The sequence below is a fragment of the Neolamprologus brichardi genome, chromosome 10 (assembly GCF_056152115.1).
Source record: "Neolamprologus brichardi isolate AB-2024 chromosome 10, ASM5615211v1, whole genome shotgun sequence".
NCBI classification, from domain to species: Eukaryota; Metazoa; Chordata; class Actinopteri; order Cichliformes; family Cichlidae; genus Neolamprologus; species Neolamprologus brichardi.
In genome coordinates, this window is record NC_142113.1 from 9,352,904 (window position 1) to 9,373,774 (window position 20,871).

The 20,871-nt window shown below is 38.3% G+C and overlaps 1 protein-coding gene across 1 annotated transcript; it reads right to left on the bottom strand.

Moving 5' to 3' along the window:
* Positions 1 to 1,189: 1,189 nt before the first annotated feature.
* Positions 1,190 to 19,135, bottom strand: msna (moesin a). Its single transcript, XM_006799529.3, has 13 exons — positions 18,832 to 19,135; positions 9,539 to 9,622; positions 9,031 to 9,126; positions 8,622 to 8,896; positions 8,446 to 8,529; positions 7,522 to 7,668; positions 7,344 to 7,440; positions 7,080 to 7,243; positions 6,719 to 6,849; positions 6,454 to 6,614; positions 6,271 to 6,363; positions 4,936 to 5,160; positions 1,190 to 3,473 (listed from the first exon to the last, which is right to left on the bottom strand). Exons 1-13 carry the CDS (start codon positions 18,841 to 18,843, stop codon positions 3,309 to 3,311), a joined length of 1,734 nt encoding a protein of 577 aa, XP_006799592.1. The 5' UTR covers positions 18,844 to 19,135; the 3' UTR covers positions 1,190 to 3,308.
* Positions 19,136 to 20,871: the final 1,736 nt, after the last annotated feature.

Genomic DNA, 20,871 nt, shown 5'->3' on the forward strand with positions numbered 1-20,871 from the left:
AAATTTCTGTCATTATTCAACAAGCAAACTACTTTAATGGGATTTGGAGCACGTCGTAGCTTAGAGGGTGTTGTGCTGTAGTTAAAAGTTTCCTTCTGACAGAAGGAAAGAAGAAGAATGATGTCGAGAAAAGAAGAAGAGCTAACAGCTTCTCATGAGTCATTTTCTGCAAAACACTAAAGTACATTCTAGGAGCTTTGTTCATACAGGAAGAGTCATTGCATCTTATCTCTAAGTGGCAGTTCAGTGTGTGAACCATTTCAACACCCACTGTAGGCCACTAATACCACATATAGGGGAAGTTGGAGATTAAAAAAAAAACAGCACTTCCCTTTGGTGTTTAGAGTTGTTCAATTTCCTATTGCAAAAATAACAGAAAATTAGGTTACCTTAATTTATTTTGTGAAATATTTAGTGATCTACCAAAAATCAGCATTGGTGTAGAGTACTATACCAATACTACTACAACTGGTAGAATTTGGATTTCTTGTATATATTAAAATGTATTGAGTTGTCACATGGTTATCAAATGATTATCAAATTTGAAACAAAATGTTAAATGCTGCGCTCGAGCAGCAGGATCTCACATCTCCGGAAATGTGCTCTTTTGAAATGTTTTATTTTTAATCGAACATTTAAAAAGGAGACATTTAATCGAGGAGACAGGTGCCTCCTGCACTCTGCACACACATTCAAAGGTTGAAACTGCAAATTGGTGTTTATTTGCTTGCCTGAATGCTCCATGTTGAATTTGTGACACGTGGCATTTGAGTCTTTTTTATTTTAAGCAGTAAAAATCAACTCTTGGAAACATTTCGGTGAGTGAAAAATTAAATAATAACCTCCAGAATCTTCTGGTTTAACGACACAGTTCTTTAATTATTTAAACATATTGTGCAGATATGTAAACAGACTCATGTGATCTTTATAATAATCCAGTAATCAAATGTGTCACTAAAATTTGTGTGAACAAAATGAATCCTTTTCGAACTGTTGCCATGTCACCCTTGGTGCAGAACGGTGACGTGGCTGAAATTCACAGTTTGTAAGCCACCTTGTGGACACACTTGAGATTTACTGTCTTTTTGTTTTGTTCCTTTGTACTTTTTTATATATAATGATCTGCATTCGGTTTAAAGACACACTAAACATTTAAAACTAAAAATGACAACACAAGAAGACAAAAACCTTTATTCTAAATTTCATTTATTGGTGAAAGGAAGACTTTAAGCAGCAAGATCTCATGAACAAACTGGGCAAGGCACTGTCTGTCAATGGTTTTATAAGTCAACATTATTTTCCGTTTTGAGACAAGACAAGCATCTTTTAATGAGTTATCACCTATGACGACTAAATTTCAAATTAGGCTGCTAACACACAAACTTTGGGGTAAAACACAAACTGTAAGGATCACAAAAGTTACTATTCAAGGCATGTAAAGGAATCTGTAGCAGCAATCCTTTGATCTGTTTTCATGGCACATAAAACAAGTAAAACTACACTGCTGATCAAAATGTGTCTTTTTTTTCTTTCACTAAAAGACATCAAAATAAAATAATCAGAAATATTTATCACTAAAATAAATTTGGGCTTAATTTGAAATGTGAAAAAGAAATCAAATACTAATTTCTAAAAAAAAAAAAAAAAGGTTCAATGGTTTAATGCACCCTTAAAAGAATGTCCTGTACCATCTGGTTCTTCCACTTACAAAACGCTGTCTTTAAAAAATGTTGTTCCTTTGAAAACAGGTATTGTTGACAAGTACTCCTAGTTTTCTACATTACAAAAATATTCTAAGGTGTGTCTCTCTTAGACCTTACATAATTGTATCACATTTGAAAAATCCCAAATACAAAAACACACAAATGTCATTAAATACATACAGTATATAAAAATGCATGCTTCGGAGAATGTGCCCATATGGGACAGTATAATTTGACTCACTTGTAAAAAGGTAAACTTATTTTTCCAGTGCATGTCTGACGAAATTGTTTTATTTTACGCATTACTTGTTTTAAGATTAAACTACAGCTTTCACCTTTACAGATGACTATGTGTTTAACAATAGAAGCCAACTTCACAAGTTACAATTACCATTGCTGTACTGGGTAAAACAATAATCGCTATAATAACCAAAAAACATCCTCAGTGATAAGTAAAAGAGCAAAGACTTGATGACGATGGTTAAAAAAATATTTTAATGGTTAAATGCAGCTGATAATTTCTACAAATTTCAATCAGATTTAATTTGCAGGTCAAATTTCAGCCTTGCTTCTTTCTTCAGCGGATGTAGGTCAGCATATGTAGATGTGCATATCAGTGCTACCTTCTCTTTTGATGTCTGAGCATGAGGAAAAAACAAGTTGCAGTGTATACGTTAAACTAAATTTGGATTCTTCAAACAACTGGATTGTTACAACATATGAGATTTAGAAATGACATACCAAGTTTATTCCGTCTCTAGGCACAGTTAGACATTTGTTTGCTTAAGCTTCAACAGCAAGTTCTACACTTTCAGCCACACAGCTAAAAGTGTAGAACTGAAAATGCAAAAAAAAAAAAAGACAAAAATCCTTAGATCCTTCATATCACATTGCCAGTAGGCTGTAAATACTGTGACTTTTAACTGCTGGATGATTCTGAGCGCAGTAAAATTAGTAAATAAACTGTGAATTTTCAAAATAATAATAATAATAATAATATAAAATAATAATAATACTGCTGCTGTTTTTTGTTCCATACAAACAATTTATTCATATTATTTGCATTTGCTCGTATAGATTGCAGTGCAGTTAATTTTAAACTGCAGAAAAGCATTATTTCTAAAAAAAAAAAAAACAATTAAAAATATCCAGCTTGCTGTAAAGAATCAAGTGCAAATGGCTTATGGCACAATTTGGATTTGTGAATGGCACAAAATTAAATGGATTTCTACAGCTTTTATTTAGAAATGATGATATAAAAATGTGAAAGAGATAAAACAAACTAAAAGTTGCTTGCTCAATGTGTCATGAAATGAGGCGTGAGCCCGTTACTAATATGCTACACATACCCCTAGTGAGGAATGTACTAATAAAATACAGTATGTCCCTTTTCAACCAGTGACTTGTCTAAAATTCAAAGTAAGAAATGGTAACAAACAGAACCTTCCAGATCCACATTTGTACAACATGCTGTGCTTTTGCAGCAACGTCATTTGGTGGATCTGACTTTATTTGGGTACAGAGAAAACAGCTAAAGTGAGGCAGGACTGCAGTCCAGGCAGAAAGGCCCAGCTCTGTGGGCTTTTGCGTTGGTGAATGCAGACATCACATGCATTCAAACTCATCGATACGCTGTTTGGTGTTTCCTGACCGGATCTGCCTGAGGGTCTTGTACTTGTCACGTCCTGCTCGCATGTTGTCTGCATGAATGATGTCATTTGCCGTTTTCTTGCTCTCATCCCGGGCGTTGGCCAGCTCTGAGCTTAAAGCCTGGAAAGAAGGTTACAAGTATTATAAAATTACAGTTAAGATGTGCAACTCGTTGTGTAATGTCATGGTGTTTTACCCATGTTCTTGCACCGAGCAGTGAGTCACTTAATTGGCTCAAAATTAACACTCTACTCACTTATTTCCGCTTTTTAAAACCTGTTTTTTAAAGGGATTCAGACTTAAATGTGGGGATTACTCTTACCTGGATCAACCTCATTATTCTACTTTAAAACAAGAATCCCTAGCTGACTGTGTGTTCTTACGAGATGTAATCACAATCTTCCTTCACTTTGCCAATAAAATATCAAAAAGAATTATATTTGATTTATATCCTCCCATTTCCTTCTGCAGGCCACCTCTGTCAGCATGTTTTGATCCCTGTTTTTGCCTCGTGGCACCATCAGACAGTGCAACCATGAGTGCATTTCTCTAAACATGCTCCCACAGACATCTCAGATTGTTATGGTAGAAATCTGCATCTGTCAGACCCTGAGTGACCAAATTCCCAGTGCTCAACCCCATCAAAGTTAAAAATAATGAGAAGCATGCTCCTAGTTTTCCTCCTGCTCTGATACCTTCAGGCTCTGACACTGTGGACTTTCTTCCTTTCTACTTGTTTTCTGGGTTCTACAGAAGTTGATGTTTATTCTCAAGTTCACAAGTTTACAACTCCATGATAAAATGCAGAACCACTGTGGTCAGAAGCGGACTTTGACTGAACATTCAAAAACAGCAGACCACCCTGGGAAGACACGACAAACTGGTTTGAATCTATTTAAATCAGGTATGAATCACGATTTTTAAGGGTAAAAATGTATGAAATCTTTATATCTGACTGTAATAATGAAGCTGTATGACACATACACGTATCTACATACAGTCATCTGACTGCTTTAGTAGCATGACTTAATTATGCGCATTCTTTATTTTTAGTTGACTAAAGCTACTTAAAATTGTGTCAACAGTAGTCAAAGAAACAACCCAAAAAATACTAATCAATACTAGAAAATACTGGATTAAATACTCATTTGCTACAGTATCAGTACCAAAAGTGTTGGCTTCGCCTTCTCAATCTGACACACAACTTCACACAGCACTGCTTTCCCTTTAATGCTTCACAAATACAGACAAGCAGGCACGCAGCCCCTCCCCACACTAGCAGCTGAAGTATTTGGCATTCACAACACCGAACGGCACTTTGGGAGGAAGTTCAAGAGGCCAGTAAAGCTCCCATTTCAACAAAACTAAAGCATTAAACAGCGTAAAAGCTAACTTGGCTTCCAAATGTTCTACATTAACAGGAAAATATAATTATCTGTGTGTCATGTTTCTCTTACAGTCCCAGAGTGAAGCGAGACAAAAAACAGTGGCAGCCTACCAACTTTATTTGAGCAACGTTTACTTTGTCACTTTATTATTTGTATTGTTTTAATGTTTATTAAAAAAAATTCCAAGGACTTACAAGTAGATGTTTCTGTAAGCGTTCGTTCTTCTCAGCTTCAGTCATTCTCTCCTCCTCGCTGCGGTCCTTGTACGTGGCAGCACCTGTTAACTCGGCGCTGGCTTCGGCGCTGCTCTCATCATTCTCATCATGCTCGTTCTCTGCGTTTAGGGGCTCCTGAGGTACCATCACTTTGTTTTTAAGCTCTTCTTTGGTCTTTTCCAGGTCCTCCTGCACTGTCGTAGCCTGAGCAAATATAGAAATAAAAGTGAGGTGTTTTAGAAATTACCCTTATTTAATGTCTAATGAAAATGACAAAAGTGGGGGGAGCTTAACTGATATTTCTGTATTGCCATTTTTCCTACAGCATGCAGTAGAGGAGAAATGCACAGGCAGACCTATGCTACATGACCCATAGCCAGACTCTTGGTTTCCTGTTTTGGTTTCTCTCCACCCAAGCTATATATCTTGGATATTTTTATTAGGAAATCCCTTCAGGAAATTCAATATAAAACCGAGTGCTTCTTGCCCGAGGCACTATGAGTCAAAAACCAGCTATGAGTAAGACTGGAATTTCAACTACTATTTTTTCCAAAAATTCACACAATACTGAAACCACCAGTTTGCACAACTGGTTTTTCCAAGGCAGAAAATCACAATGGTTTAAAAAAGGTGAACAGGATTTCCCTCACACAAAGACATCCATCATCACTACAAACACCATGAGTCACATGGGCTAAAAAAAAAGAAAAAGAAAAAAAGAAAGGGCTGGCACGCAGGATTCTTTTTACCAAAAAAGACAAGAGGCAGGCTGGGAGAGTTTAACCCTCCCCCAAACCCACACAACAAAAAGACCCCAGGAATGCCTGTCCTGACTATGTCACAGAGGAGGGGCGATGTGACCAGCACAACTCTGATTAACTTCTTCCTGCCATAGTTACACTGACTTCGATTATCAATGAACAAAAAGGCTTTTAAGTCTAACAGTTTAATCTTTTCTTCTTCCTTTCACTTTTTGTCCATCCATTTTTTTTGCTTTTCCAATTACATTTCCAAAATTACTAAAATAATATTTTTCTGTCTTCATAGAAATGAGTGAAAGTGTCCTAGTTACAGATCCACAAAAGATCAGTTCTCACCACAAGATGGCAGTAAAGCACAACTTTCCTTTTTTTGTTTTTTGTTTTAACTAGAAAACCAGGAAGAACAAACTGAGTTCTGCAACTGCATATGCAAGTATCTGTTAACATGTTTTCTATATAGACAGCATTTTCTTGCCTGTTCCACTATCGGCATATTGCCATATTTTCATGTTATCAGTTTTAAATAGCAAACTACGGAAAAGTCGAGCCACACCTTCTGCTGCCACTCTAATGCTTCTTCTTCCTTTTTCTTCTTGGCATCCTCCAGCAGGGAAATCTTGGAAGTCAGGTCAGCCAGCTCTGTGGCCTAAAAGAACATCATATTTGAAGCATCAGTACACACATTATTGCAGTTTTTTAAGTGTCAGTGTCTAATCACACTGGCTAACACACTAACCAGGTGCTCCTGGTTCTTCATCTGGTTCTCTGACTGGTGCAGCAGCGCCATCTTGGCATCCTCAGCACTCTTAAGATCACCCTCCAGGCGTTCAGCCTCCTCCTGAGCACGCTTCCTTTCCTGCTCCAACTCCAGAGCCCTCTGCGTTTGCTCCTCCAGCTCTGTGGACACACACACACAAGAATTAAGGGTGAGCATCATGTGAGGAAAACATTGTCATCATTCATTGCAGGCAGCTTTTCTTGAACTCTCACAGCTTCCCCACCTTGCTGAGCTTTTCTCGTCTGCTCCTCGATCCGCTTTAACCTCTCCATCAATTCCTCCTTCTCCTTTTCGATCTTTTCCTTTTCCTTCTCTGCAAGTTCTCTTTTCTTCTTTTCATTTTCCAGCACAGCTCTAATGAAAACGAAATCGTTACAGGATGATTGCGCGGAAATGTTTCAAACGCAGAGCAGATAATCACCCCATTTTATAGAGTATTCGAAAATAAAGCTAGTAATCTTTCTATAACTGTTACAATATCCTATAACAGACTGCATTTATTATTGCATCTTTGGAACTAAACTCACACAATCCATGTGTAAAATATTTGTAGGTTTTTTTGTTTGGTTCCATTTCGGTCCTACCTCTCCATCTTCTTGAGATTCTTCTCCTCCCGAGCCTGCGCCTTCATCTGTTGCACTTCAATAGTGTCGGGCTTGCGGCGGCGCATGTAGAGCTCATGGTTACCCATGCACAGAGCCAGAATACGCTTGTTAATGCGCAGCCTTGGAGCATAGAATACAAAGTCCTGCAATGGAAACATTTGAGACATTTAAAATGTCTTATTGTTACATGTTATTATTAATATTATTCTTAAATATAAATAACATAACATTATGTTAACATACAGGTGCTTTCTTGTCAATTGGTTTGATGACAAACTTCTTGTCATTGAAGGAAATGTTTCTTATTTCACTCCATGGAAATCCAATTTTGGGCGTCATTCTATAAGAGAACAAAAATGCTTGGTCAGCACTGCACAGTGTACCTTTTACGAAACACAAACCCTTCTGTGGAAACACTTACTTATCATTTTGTTCATAAATGTTGAGACCCAAAGCATCCACTCCCAACCACAGCTCTGTTCCCTTCTTATTTTTGATGTTGAAGTAATTGACTCCGTACATCTCGAGGTCCTGAGCAATTTTCAGATACTCCATCATGGATTCCTCTCTGTGGACAAATAAGACATCTTTAACTTTTGCTAAAAGAAGAATTCACAGTCAGAGCGTGGCGTGCTGTTTGCACTGTTCTAACCGGCTGCAGAGGCCAGAGCTCAAATGCAGAGCTCTCAGGATGTGTGGTTGAGCGGGTTATACCTCTTTTTTAACCTTACCTGAACTATGAAACTTAACTGATCAACAGAGCAACTGGGGAAACATATAATGAATCTAGGCTGTATTTACTGTTTATCTACGACAAGCTAACCTGACTGATGAAACACATATGGAAGCCAATAAAGGTCATTCACTATTGTCTTCAATAAAGCATATACTAAAAATGTCAGTGGCACAAACAGTACTCAGATCATCAAACTGCAGTGACTCAAGGCCAGTAACAAACTTTCAGAGCACCTGTGAGTCAACACAAAGGCCGTGGTAACACACTCTCTCAGCTCTATCTCAAATTTACGGAAATGACAGAAGAGGGAAGAAACTGTAGCAACAGAGAACAACAAGGTAATTCAACTAGGAATAACTTCCTCAACAGTCTTATGTTTTAGTAGGTTATGAAGTGTGTATATAAGCTGTGGCTACCCTAATGTAGTCACTGAAGACTACATTGTAGTCAAGTGGCAGAAAAAATAAATGTGCACAATGATAATGGAAAGTTTAAGCTACACATTTTCACCAGAGATGCAATAATTTCCCAAATATCCATATTTTAAGCAACCGTCCTCTCTTTCACGTGTTTGTGTGTGTGCTGGGGAACACGTGTGTCGCTGATCACCTCATCATGCCCTTGTGCTCTTCATGCCACACTTGAATCCTCTCTTCCCACTGTTCCTTGTTGAGCTTGTGCTGATCCAGGACTCTGAGAACATGAGAGGCCCAAGTGTCAAAGAAACATGTTGGGAATGTTTCACGTGAACCTGCATATTGAAGTGGCAATAAAGCCCGCGTTACCTTTGAGGAAGCAGGTGTTCGCTGCTCAAATAGCCTGGTTTGTGGACTTCCTTATTGTAGTCAGCATACTTGGCCTGCACAGCGTAGGAGGCCAGGAGGACCGCCGTCTCTGGAGGGCAGTAGATGTCATCATTTAAGATTCCCTCCTTTACCTGCAGGAAGAATAGCCGCTGTGTGGCATCCTGGATTAACTCCTCTGAGACATCCTCGGGGAAGAACTTGGCACGGAACTTAAACAGCAGCGGGCTTTCCTTCCTCACATCCTGGGCTGTTACCTAAAATATGATCCGACGCGGGTGAGAGGGTAGAGGTTATGCTTCTATTTGTGGACTCGAGATCAAAAAGCGCAGTTCAAGCTTGAAAAAAGATGGCCCAGTGAATGAAGTGTACTGAGTACTGAGGAGCTCACCTTCTTATTGAGCTTCAGCCAAGTAGAGAAACCCTTTGTGTCCTGGTACTGGAGTCCAAAGTACCAAACCTCTCGTAGGCCGATGGTTTTCACAACCTTTAAATAAAAACAGCAACAAAAATCAAAATATAAAATATAATTCCCTTGTTTTATTCTGTTATTTAAGGGTTTTCAACCACAAAGATTTACTGCTTTCCTAATTGTAAATGTATTGTTTTTAGATTTTAATCAGTCATATAAAAACAAAACAAAAATCAAACAGCAGCCTTTCTGTCATCTGTCATTGGATTTTTCACATTTAAAATTATTTTAGAAGACTCAAAGATCATCAGCCAAAAATAAAAAAAATTTAATAGCCAAGAAAATAATATATAATAATAATATATAATAATCTCCCGGCATTTACCAGAAATAGGAGTACTAAACCCCACCACAGTACTCGTCAAAGAGTCATCATTTATGTTTAATGGTAACTTAAGTGCTGGTTAGAGGAAACACTTTCTCATACCTGGTCAAAGAGTTGCTTTCCTGTTGTATTGGGCTGAATGGCGAACTCCAGTTCGGCATCCATAGTGGTGACTCTTACACTAATCTGAGAAACAGAGGAAAGAAAAAAAACCTTTTTCAAATATGCAAATAAAAAAAGACAGTATTTTGGGTTAAAGTACTATTACTATTACCCATATCATTGTACTATCATTGTATCATTGAAATGATTGTACCATATCATTTCTTGATAAATAGAGAATAGACAAAACTAGATCTTCTGTTCTTCTCTTAAACATTATGAGACTCTGCATTTAATCATTAGTTATTATTAACCTGTCTCCCTCCCCTCACTCCCAACAGGTCATGGCAGACAGCTGCCCCTCCCTGAGCCTGGATCTGCTGGAACCTTCTTCCTGTTAAAAGCGAGTTTTTCCTTCCCACTGTCAAAAGGTACTTGCTCATTTGATTTAGAAACCCCTCTGTGTTAATATACGGTCTTTACCTAACAATATAAAGCAAACTCTATGTAATATATAAGCTCTCGTGCATTAAAAAAACACTAGTGACAGTTCAGACTGTCACTAAAGTGTCATTCTATGCAAACCATTTAATGGCGACCATCTTTAACAAGTGTAGCATCTCAAAATGTGTGGCCCTCTTGTAGAATTCATTAAATATGCCTGCAATAAAAGTGTACACACATATCCCAGTCCTGCTGGAGAACAAAGTAACACTGCAGTCCAATTACCTTTTTACTATTTTATTCTAAAATTTAGAAAAGACTGCATCTCATGGTTACAACGAATGTACCAATCTGGCTCTGTCTCAGTCAAGAACTTATCTACAGGAAGTAACCACATCCTTTGGTGGTCGGGCCCTGTGAGGCATGACTGTTAAACACTGAGCTCTCATGAGAGATGTGCACATCCTGTCATGCATCAGCCAACCTGTCTGGTGTAGCAGGATTTAACAAGATCGGTTTGTAGACAGAACTTTAGCTCGATCTCTTTTTCAGGTATCACACTTTGCTACCCTGGGTTATTCAGTAAACGAGGCACGCCTTAGTTAGACAAATTGTCATATCTGTGTCTTACAAAATCACATGTCCAAAGTTGAACACATTTATTTAACCTTTTCTTTGGGAAAGCTTGCTCAGAAGGTGGCAAGAAAAGAAAAAGAAAAAAGTATGTACTCAGTAGGCTGTGCAGGAATCCCTCATTTACTGTACCCTCTTAGAGACTAGGAAAAAAAGAAAAAGAAAAAAGAAACAGCAGCATGCATGTCTATTGGGAAATAACTGTGCAGACAGAGGCCCACGCCTGCCCTGAACAACAATGGTATGTATTATTTCCTAGTTGCGGGGTTGATTAGAGTTGCGTTCTTTCCCATCCATGTCAGCAGGACCCTATTTACTGCTCAGGACACTTGCCCCACTGTCACTTCCTGCCATCCCAGGCAGTTAAGAGCTGAGGAGAAACTTTAAATCTGGGCCCACTCTGAATGCCAACACTGCAGTCTAGAATCGTCTAGACACAGGAGTTGTTAAGCTTCCAGTTATGAACTTTAGACGATACACTTTTTTATATTTGAGCAGATAAGAGTTCAGTTTGTGGCCACCGTGCTGGTGTCTAAGCAGTTTCATTTCCTGAATCAAAATAGTTAATCTTGCAAGAAAAAGGAACTACGCTTATACATTTTCTGCCTAGTTAGGGTGTGTCTCTCATGGCCAGGGCTCAAAAACACTTAACACACTATTATTAGCACATGCTGAAAAACACCCTGTTCTGGCCCACGTGCCATGTTTCCATGACTTTCTCTTAGCTCTTTTTTTAATCGCACCAAAGCGATACTGCAAAAATAAAATCCCAAACTCGTACATTTCACATTGAGAAACACATCTGTGACTGATTTTGTCACACGGGTGTATTTGATGACTACTGACTTGTTTAAAGCTTTACTGTATGTCATGTGAAGCTGCTTTTAACAATCTGTCACTTCACTGACTGTCTGAAACGTATGAGTTAATCTGTGTTATTTTATTTATATATTTTTTAATGTAATACACAGCAGTATGCTACAAAAATAATACTTTTCCAGACTCAAATCAAAGGTCTAATGCCTTGACTAACCAACAACTGTTCAAGCCATGCTGGACTCACAACACAATATTAGTTATTTAAAAAGAATTATCAGGATACACATATGCTAAGGGTGACAATGCCAACATTGTGATGTTTAGTGGGTCTAACATTCATTTTTGTGAGCAAATAATGAGTTTGATTGAGGCTGAATATAATTTAGTTATCAGAAATGTCACGGTAATCCTAAAAATCTGCATTTTTTTCACTCATTTCATCTTAATGGCATGTTTGTTCAAACTGTACCAAGCTAACTGTAATGCTGAAAACGGACGTAGCAAGTGAGAGCTGTTGGGCTTACTGAATACAGAAAGCTGCACTAACCACAAAGAATTAAAAAAAAGAAGGACGCAACTATCATAAGTAAAAAGTGTGCACGTGTCTTACAATTGTACAGCCACTGAATGGCAATGGGGTGATGAGCAGTTAACCTGAAAGTTAACTGCGGTCAAACATCTGGGTTGCCTTGTCAGTAAGAGGAAGCAAAACTGATGAAAACGAAATTAAACGTGGTGTTACATATTGAGTGAAGACACAGGGATGCAAGCAGTCTGTCACTAATTTTGCTAGGTTCATCAAGCTTCCTTAGCAAAATCTTTTTTTAAATCCCCTCTGTATATTCAACGATTTAACAAACATGTTACTAAACCAGCAGAAACAGAGGTCACCGGAGAGCATTTGCTGCAATTAGGGCTGCCACGATTAGTCGACTATCAAAATTGTCGACAGCTAATTTAATAGTCGACGCGTCGTTTGAAGCTTTGTAAGATCGCAAAAGACGATGGAATAAGTAGTAGGATTTAAGAGTGTAATAACGGACTAAAACAGAAGATGGCAGCACTGCATGTACAAGGATGCCAGCTGCCGTTAAACCCCGAAGAAGAAGAAGCTGTGTCCCAGAATTCATAGTGCGGCCCAGCTCAGTTTCCAACAATGGCGGCAGATAGTTAGTTTTAATATTACTCTTTCTGGGTCACAAAAGAAATGTTTAACATGTTTTCAGGCAAGAATGTAACTGTGTAAATTTCAAATATCTGCTTAGTTTATCGAGACACCACATTTTTTTTAAAAGCGCTCCGACGTTTTCGGAGACGTCTGTTACCCACCAGCTCGATAGCTAGCCGGGGGCAAGGCTCACCAGAGGCCGTGAGAACACCGGACTCCTGGCAAATTGTTTTCAAACCCACCGCCGTCTTTCACTACTCAGGTTAAACATGATATATAAGTCACTTAGATAACTTAAAAATGTTATTGTTGGGCTTTTTTCAGTATTTTATTTGTTCCTGAGTAAATCAGTTTGGCTGAGATTAAAGTTATAGTTTTTACACAGCTGAATAAACGTCAAGCAGACAACTGATTATCAGAAGTGTGAGATGCTCAAGAATGTACTCCGGTGTCCTGTTATATTTTAGATAGCAAGGAGCAGACGGCTGAGTTTATTAAACTTTACCGAAAGAATCTGCAGATTTCATTTAAATTTAATAAACTATCATCTTGCCTTTATTTTTAGTTAGCACATACCTTAAACACTTAAAGCTGTAAGCTAATGATAGTTATTTAAGAGCAGATGAATGCTGGTGCAATAAACTGTACGTTTTACGTCCAATGGATGCATGATCTGATTTGTCGACTAATCGCAAAAATAATCGGTGACTAGTCAACTATCAAAATAATTGTTTGTGGCAGCCCTATTTGCAATGACTGCAATGACTTATTTTAAAGAAAAAAAAACCACTAAGTGCCAGCTAGTTTAACCCTGTAAGGTTTTAAATCACAAGAGAGCTTCAGTAAATCTAATCTTTAGATACAGCCCCACTGACGTGCAAGAATTCAACTTCTGCCTTGCATTCCCACACAAGAGTTATCGCCATGTGCTGCTCACAACTACAATCTGTCCAATACAAGCTGAGACAATAAAGAAGATAATGCTAAGTGGTTCCTGGAACAAGTAGGAATGAGTTAGGCTCTGGACTAACAGTTCTTTGACGTGAAAGAGCAGAGCGTTTTTTAAAGAAGGTCACTATCAGAGTGTACGATAAGCCTACAACTGATTTATAACAACGAGAAGCGTGCATCAGAACATGCCATTCTTTCAGTGTTTACCCCAATAACCATAGCAACTGCACATTGATAATTCTGAGTCATACATCTGAGTCATGCCATGCATGAGAGTCACACAATGTCAGCATCTAAAGTCAACAACTGCTTAACAAAGCATCCTCTTGGTTGCCAGAGAAACGCTACTGCTGGCTCCACCGCAACCCGATTTACAGTTTGGTGTATCTGAAAGATAAACTGAGGATGTCAGGGGCAACCAGAGTGCAATTCAGATTCCAATCCATTCAGGTGAAATGCATTTTTTCCTCCTTTACTCAAGCATGAGAGACATTTTAGTTTTACCAAATGGCTATAAATGCTCTCACTTCCATCAGATATGCTAACATGAATTGATCAATCGCTCATTCTGAACCAACAAAAGCTCTGAATCTGGTTCTATTAAAAAGAACACGGAACATTAACAGTTCAGGTTGTTTAAAGCGACATTTGAAATGGTAAAATGTGCGAAAATGTCATGACTTCCATCCTGTGCGATTCACAGTTAACATCTCGTTATGTTATCGCTCAAAGCGTGGAAAATTAAAAAAACTTGCGGGCAAGATGATAAGCATATGACTCTCTGACTAGAGTTTGCAGTTAGTTAACAGGAAAATGGAAATAATTTAGCTCCATTGTAAGTTTAAAATTGAATCCTCATTAAAACCTTAAGGGTATCTTCATTGGTTATGTCACCAAGTCTTCTTTTCTGGTTATTTTGGGTTTACTGTGTGCTTACGGGTATTAGCATTAAATGAAAGAAATTCAAACTCTGTCACAGGAAGAGGAGGGTCGAAAAAAAAGGATTGGGTTTCTTCTTTCTAACCAGGGGAGAGTACAAACACGCACACACAAACACACTCAAGTTTGGGTCTTTTAGAGCCGTTTCCCACGACCACTGTTTATTTGATTTTTAAAATGTCGGCGCAAGCAAACTGGAAAAGAGTTTTGTTAGTTTTGCTGCTTCGTCATCTGGTGAAACTGCTGACTGACATCTGTCTGAGCCAATCATGGAATTTACCGTCTGCTCTAAAAAAATATCCAATAATAAGAAATCCCAAGCACCAACTGATTAAAGTATGTTTTATGCATACTTGCCTTCTTTGTCAGGTATTCTCTGGCACATTGTTAGAGCCATGTACACATGCAGAGATTAGGCAATAGCATGGAGGTGTTAATATGTGTCAAAGTGCAGTACAAATTTTCCATTCCTGACATTTTTTCAGATGACTAATGTTAAGTCCTGAAAGTTGCCACTGTACAGTAGAACTGCTATGCTACCTGTTCACCTTGTGTGAAATTATGATTTGTCCGTCTTTGTGTAGATCCAAATAAGCTAATACATTAGCAGGTCAGCAGGGTGGTTCTAAATTAAACTAAATTATCAGTTGTCAGCTGAGGCAAAGTTAACCAAATAATCAGCATAAGATCAAACTGGTCTATTGAGAACCAATGCTAGCTCATCAGCAACAGCAAATACAGTATTAAGGATGTCAAATCAGAACACTACATGACCAGCAACAAAGTACTTACGTTCAGATCTTTGATATTTGCCACAGCTTTCAAAGAGAAACCTTTAAAAAGTGAACTTTTGATTGCAGTTTGTCCACCAGCTCTACCTCTACACTGTTAATCTGCTCTGCTATGTGCACCACAGACCCATATTTAATCTCCTGCTACTTGCATACTTCCAGGTCTTTCCATTTGCCACGTCTCCATAGACACGCTTGTTAAAAATGTGATTATTCCAAGGGGAAAGCTAGATCTGTCATCATTCCTGCAATTCGAGCTAAAATGGTAAGTTATGCTTAAGTTTTATGTGGTAACAGCTGCCCATTTGTGCATTTCTGGAGTCTAAGGAGTTAACATGAAAAAGTGTACCAGCTTTGAAATGGTTCTAGTGTTGAAAAAAACAGGTAGGAAAGTAAGTGGACCAACCGTCATGGGGTTGCATGAGTGGGAAAATCCTTTGCTTTGTAACAACATGGGGTGAAATTCTAGCAATAAAGCTGATGATTGTTTTGTGCTTCCGAAAATACAGCCTATTTAAAATAAGATAAAAAAAAAAAAAACTTTATTAATCCCTCGGGTGGGTTCCTCTGGGAAATTTGTTTTTATTTATTTTATTTTATTAATTTAAAAAGTAATTTTAAGTTACTGTTACCTTCTTGATAAAGCAGATAAAAAGCTGCAATTCCATGTAACAGCAGCACATAAACAAATTCAGTGTAATAATAGAGCTGCATTAGGAACTAAGAACAACAAAAAAACTGTGGCAACAACAGACATGCAGAAATATTCTGAAAAAGGGTTTTGCACTGATGTAGTGCAATCTAAAGTGGGGCATGGTATCTGAAGACCACGCGGAGGAAAGCAGGGAGGAGATCAGCCAGACTGTGATGTGAAAGTCCATATAAGGCTGCAGGCGAGGAAATTACCAGAAAGGAACTGATGTAAGTACAGAAACCTTGAGTCATAACACGACTTCCTAGGGAAACTGAAGGACTGCCAAAAGGAGTCCAGTAAAGGCTGAGCTTCGCAATAATTATTGCTTTTGAGTGACATTAAGCTTTATTAAATGTAACTTGAACACCGGAAAAATAAACTGTCTGAAAAACTAGGTTAAAAAAACAGGTAATGGAAGAACTTTTTTTGCTTTAAAACGATCTATGAATCCCAGAGGCAGCTTGGTGGGGACATGACTTTTACTTTTGCTGGATACAGAGTCGCTTGATTTGCTGAATCAGTTTATCTAACTTCCTTTTTTAATGCTCCTCATCTGTTGCATCTTTGCATAGCACCTTTAGCTAACGAAAAAGGAAATGAACCGATGAGTGTCACACATCTGAGTTTGAATCATTGCACCTGTTCACCTTTGTGCTTCTGTGCATACAGGGTTTACTCCATCTACACAAATAGAACAGAATATATTTTCTTATAGTTCCAATGATTATACTTTTGGCAGTGGCAGCACAACGCATGCTGTTCATTAATGAATATAAAAAACCCACAATCTGCTGTTTATTTTGAGAAAATGTTGCTGCTTCTTCCTGACCAACAACTGGTTTACTCTTCTAACTGACAGCATGACAAAAATGTGTTCTTCTGATTTGACAGTAACTATCATTTAGGTGCTTTTGAGGTGTTTGAGGTTCCCAGTGGTGACTGCAAAAGCAGCTACTTTAAACTCGGCTCTGGTTTTGCTGAGGTTAACAACATCCCAGCTGCACTCTGCAGACAGACACTGATACTTAGCAATGGACTAAAATGCATGACAAGTGAACAATTCATTATAGGAAACAACTTCAAAGACAAATATCTGTGTCTGTGTGGGACGCAAGCTCTTAGTTGAACTACATTTATTACAAACTGCACTTGGGTTATAATCAGTAGTGTAAGTAAATGTATGTGCAGAAAAAAAAAAAAAAAAAATGTTTGATTTTTTTTGCTAATATACAATTGAAATTCAATAGTTATGTAGTGACTCAAGAGAAACGTTTTTTCCTCAGAATGGGTCTTTGGGAGGTGACTGGATAAATTTTCAAGACTCGTACACTAAATGTAATTTTTGCTTCCCTGACCACCTGATAAATGAAAGTGTTGATTATACCAAATGCTAGTAACTAGTGATTGGTTGTGCCAAAAATGCCTCCATGCAGAAAAAACCAAAAAAAACCCCAAAACATACTTAAAAACATGCTGATATTAGACGAATTCCTTTGGGGAAGAAGAGGGTAGTGAAGGCTTTTTAATGCCAGGATGCTCGACATTTTTTTCTGGTTGACAACTTGGAAAAATATCAAGGAAGTACGAGTAGAAACAATACCGCAGGAAGAAAGCAGGTACGAGACTTGGAGGCTTTTTTTCTCTCCTTTGTAACATTGAACGTTTCCGGCCTAAATATAATATATGACTAGTAAAAGGTGACACTGATAAATTTGGCATCATACTCAGGTAGTAGCTATAAAACTAACCCAGTATTATATTAACCAATTTGTAAAATAATAGTTTATTATTTATAAAAATCTGACACACACAATCTGGGGATAAACATGATAGCACTACAATGAATTGCAGCATCTGCACTGTGAAATGTGAATCACTCTGTAGGCTATATAATGCCAATCACCTTCGTATTGGTCGTGTGAATCTTTTAGTAGCATCATGTCCTTTTTACATTCAGAATGTGCACGTGGGTATCTCAGGACAATGTGTAGATAAGAAGAATGACTGCACACAGATTCAGCAGCTTCTTTGTTATCTTCTTCATTCAGAAAGCATTTCACTGAGTCAAAGCCCCACACACCTTCACCCAGCCGAGCAGAACCGATGAGTTTGAAACCGCATTCAATTCTTTTGTCCACTGATAAAGGCATCCACGGAAATATTGGGCTGTGCCTTTTATAATGCTGTAGGTCTGGACCCCCTTATTTTCTTTGTTCAGAGCTCCACCAGTACCAGCACAAATCTGTGAGTGCTCCTTCATTTCAAGAGCAGTTATTTTTGCCTTTATTTAATAACCTTCGCAATGTAGCATTAAAAATGTCTCCTCTTTTGCCTCCTAGCCGTTTGCAGATTTGCCTCCATTTGCTCCTGTTTTGACCATAACAGCTGGCCTGACTGACAGTTCAAATCCCTCCTTGTTAAGAGCTGACTGAGAGGGAGGCCTGAGAAGGACTAGCTCGCTGCTAGTCCAGGATACACCTCCGCAGAAAAACAGTATAAAAAGTGTAATTTAAGCCTAAATATACAACTCTAGAGCATTTTAATAGCGCGCGGCTTCCACCCTGAATGAATGATTTGATTTAAGGCGCTAATTTTAGTGAACACAGGGTAGGAAGCGCGGACGCGCACACACCTAACGGAAAGTACCACAGTAATCCTCGGGTGAGTTTGAAAGGATGCGAAAGATTTTTAAACACGGTAAAACCCATCGGACATGCACTTTAGTTTATCTTACTGTTATTAGTGAATAACAACGCGAAACACCCACACCTAATTAAAATCGCGTACTGAAAAAGAGACAGAAAAGGCAAAGTAGCTTCTGACATAACAACATAAATGTACTTTTCAGCCTTACCGTTTTCGGCATCTTTCTTTTCTTTCACGTCCGGCTCAGGCTTTCTATGAAGTTATTAAATAAAAAGAGCAGTTTGCTAAACCAGGAGAAAACTTTTTCCCATCAGAAAAACGGCGCCAACCAAACGCTTTCCCGTCTCGAGGAAACAAAACCTCACTTTTTTCCGTTGGACTGCGAAGAGCTATTTTCGACCCTATGCGAGTGGGGGTGTTTTTCCTTTGTTTCGCCTTAAAGTAAAATGGACTCGAGCTGGATTTCCTGCTAACGGTACCCTGCAAACCACACCCAACCCGATGACAGGACAGCGGAGTGAAAAAGAGGTTCAGGCCAGCAGCAGACTCCGCCTGCAGTAGTCGCATCATCATGGCTGCGGTTCACTGTCTCAGCACTAGGCAAAAAAGTTTCTCAGCACTCTCACTTTTAGCATACAGGCCACGTTAAATACCATTCTTTATATGAGTCTTTTATTTAAACGACGACCAGTGTGTTGGGATACTTTGAGAATACAAGAAGGCAGAAAGTACTAGCAAACATGTCAGTATCTAAAACAAGCCTGTTAGAGTGTGCAATATGTTCGTCATCGGCCTCTAGCGCTGTGCTAAAGGCTGGTAACCAATACTTTTAATCTTTAAAGGCAGCTTATGAGAGATGCTGTTGACGCAGTCTGCTTTTTATCTTCATGTTTTGTTTGTTTATATTTTTTGCACAGTAGTTGGGTGGCGCACCCATAATTTCGTTGTATATCTGTTATGATGATAAAGGGCTACTACTCCTCCTATGTAGTGGAGAGCAGTGTGTCAGATGAATCACATTCAATTTGCAAATTCTAAAAACATTTTGATAACCATTAAACCCCTGTGATTTTCCACAATGATTTGTTAATACAAAAACAAAACACGCATTTCAGCTTTTCGTGTATTTTAAATCAGGGTTGAATTTGTTGACATTCAACATAATAAGATTTAGGCATTTTTCACAGTTCATGTTTGAGGTATATTTTTCCATTTCCCCATAAAATTATTTATTTAATAAAATTCAGTAGGCTACATACAGACGAAACAAAGCACAAGATAGAAAGGAAGTATATATCCAATCGCACTAGTATCGCACTAGTATCGATCCGATACCAGTCTCAGTTTTAGTATAGATACTATCTAGTACCTCGCCTCTGTCAGTGCGCCCCAGGGTGGCTGTGGCTACAATGTAGCTTGCCATCACCAGTGTGTGAATGGGTGTGTGAATGGGTGGATGACTGGATGTGTAAAGTGCTTTGGGGTCCTTAGGGACTAGTAAAGCGCTATACAAATACAGGCCATTTACTATCGACATTTCAATCGATCGCACCGCCTCTATTGGCTACATTTTAAGCATTTCAAATAATTTCCCAGAAAATCATCATCATTAATGGCAAAATTGCAGGCTGATATGCTACATCGTTCACAGACTTAACAAATAAAAAGGCTGCTTTTGAATTACTGTTTAATTCAACTGTTGTGGTTGTTTTACTAATGTAGTTTTGTAGAATTGGGTTACTATAGGATAAATAATGCATACGGTGCTGTGCAAAAGTCTTGAACCACCCCCCATTTTTAAAAATATTTTGCTTCCAAGGAGCTATAGGCTTTCTTGTAATTTTTAAATTGGTCTTGAGGCATAGTTCTCCAGGCTTTCTGATGGTCATTCAAAGCCTTTCTTTGGACAATGGCTCCATTTCCATTCATTTTCAATGCAGTCCTTGTACCTGACCATTTTCAGAGGAATGATTTTTTATTGTCAAGGTACTTAACACCAATCTATAAATTGTTCAAACTCTGTGTTCTCTGGAATTTATCTAGCTCTGTCAGGGGATCAGTTGGCCTGAGGTATGTCACTAAATATTACATTGTAATATTTAGTCACATACTTACAAGTGCAGCGTGCAATATGATGAAATACAAACTCTAAGGCCTCCTCTTTCAGTATGCATCACATAAAGCGCCTAAATCATGAAACTGCACACCGTCTCAGTGCAGTAAACCAACATCGTGAACCTTAAAAGAG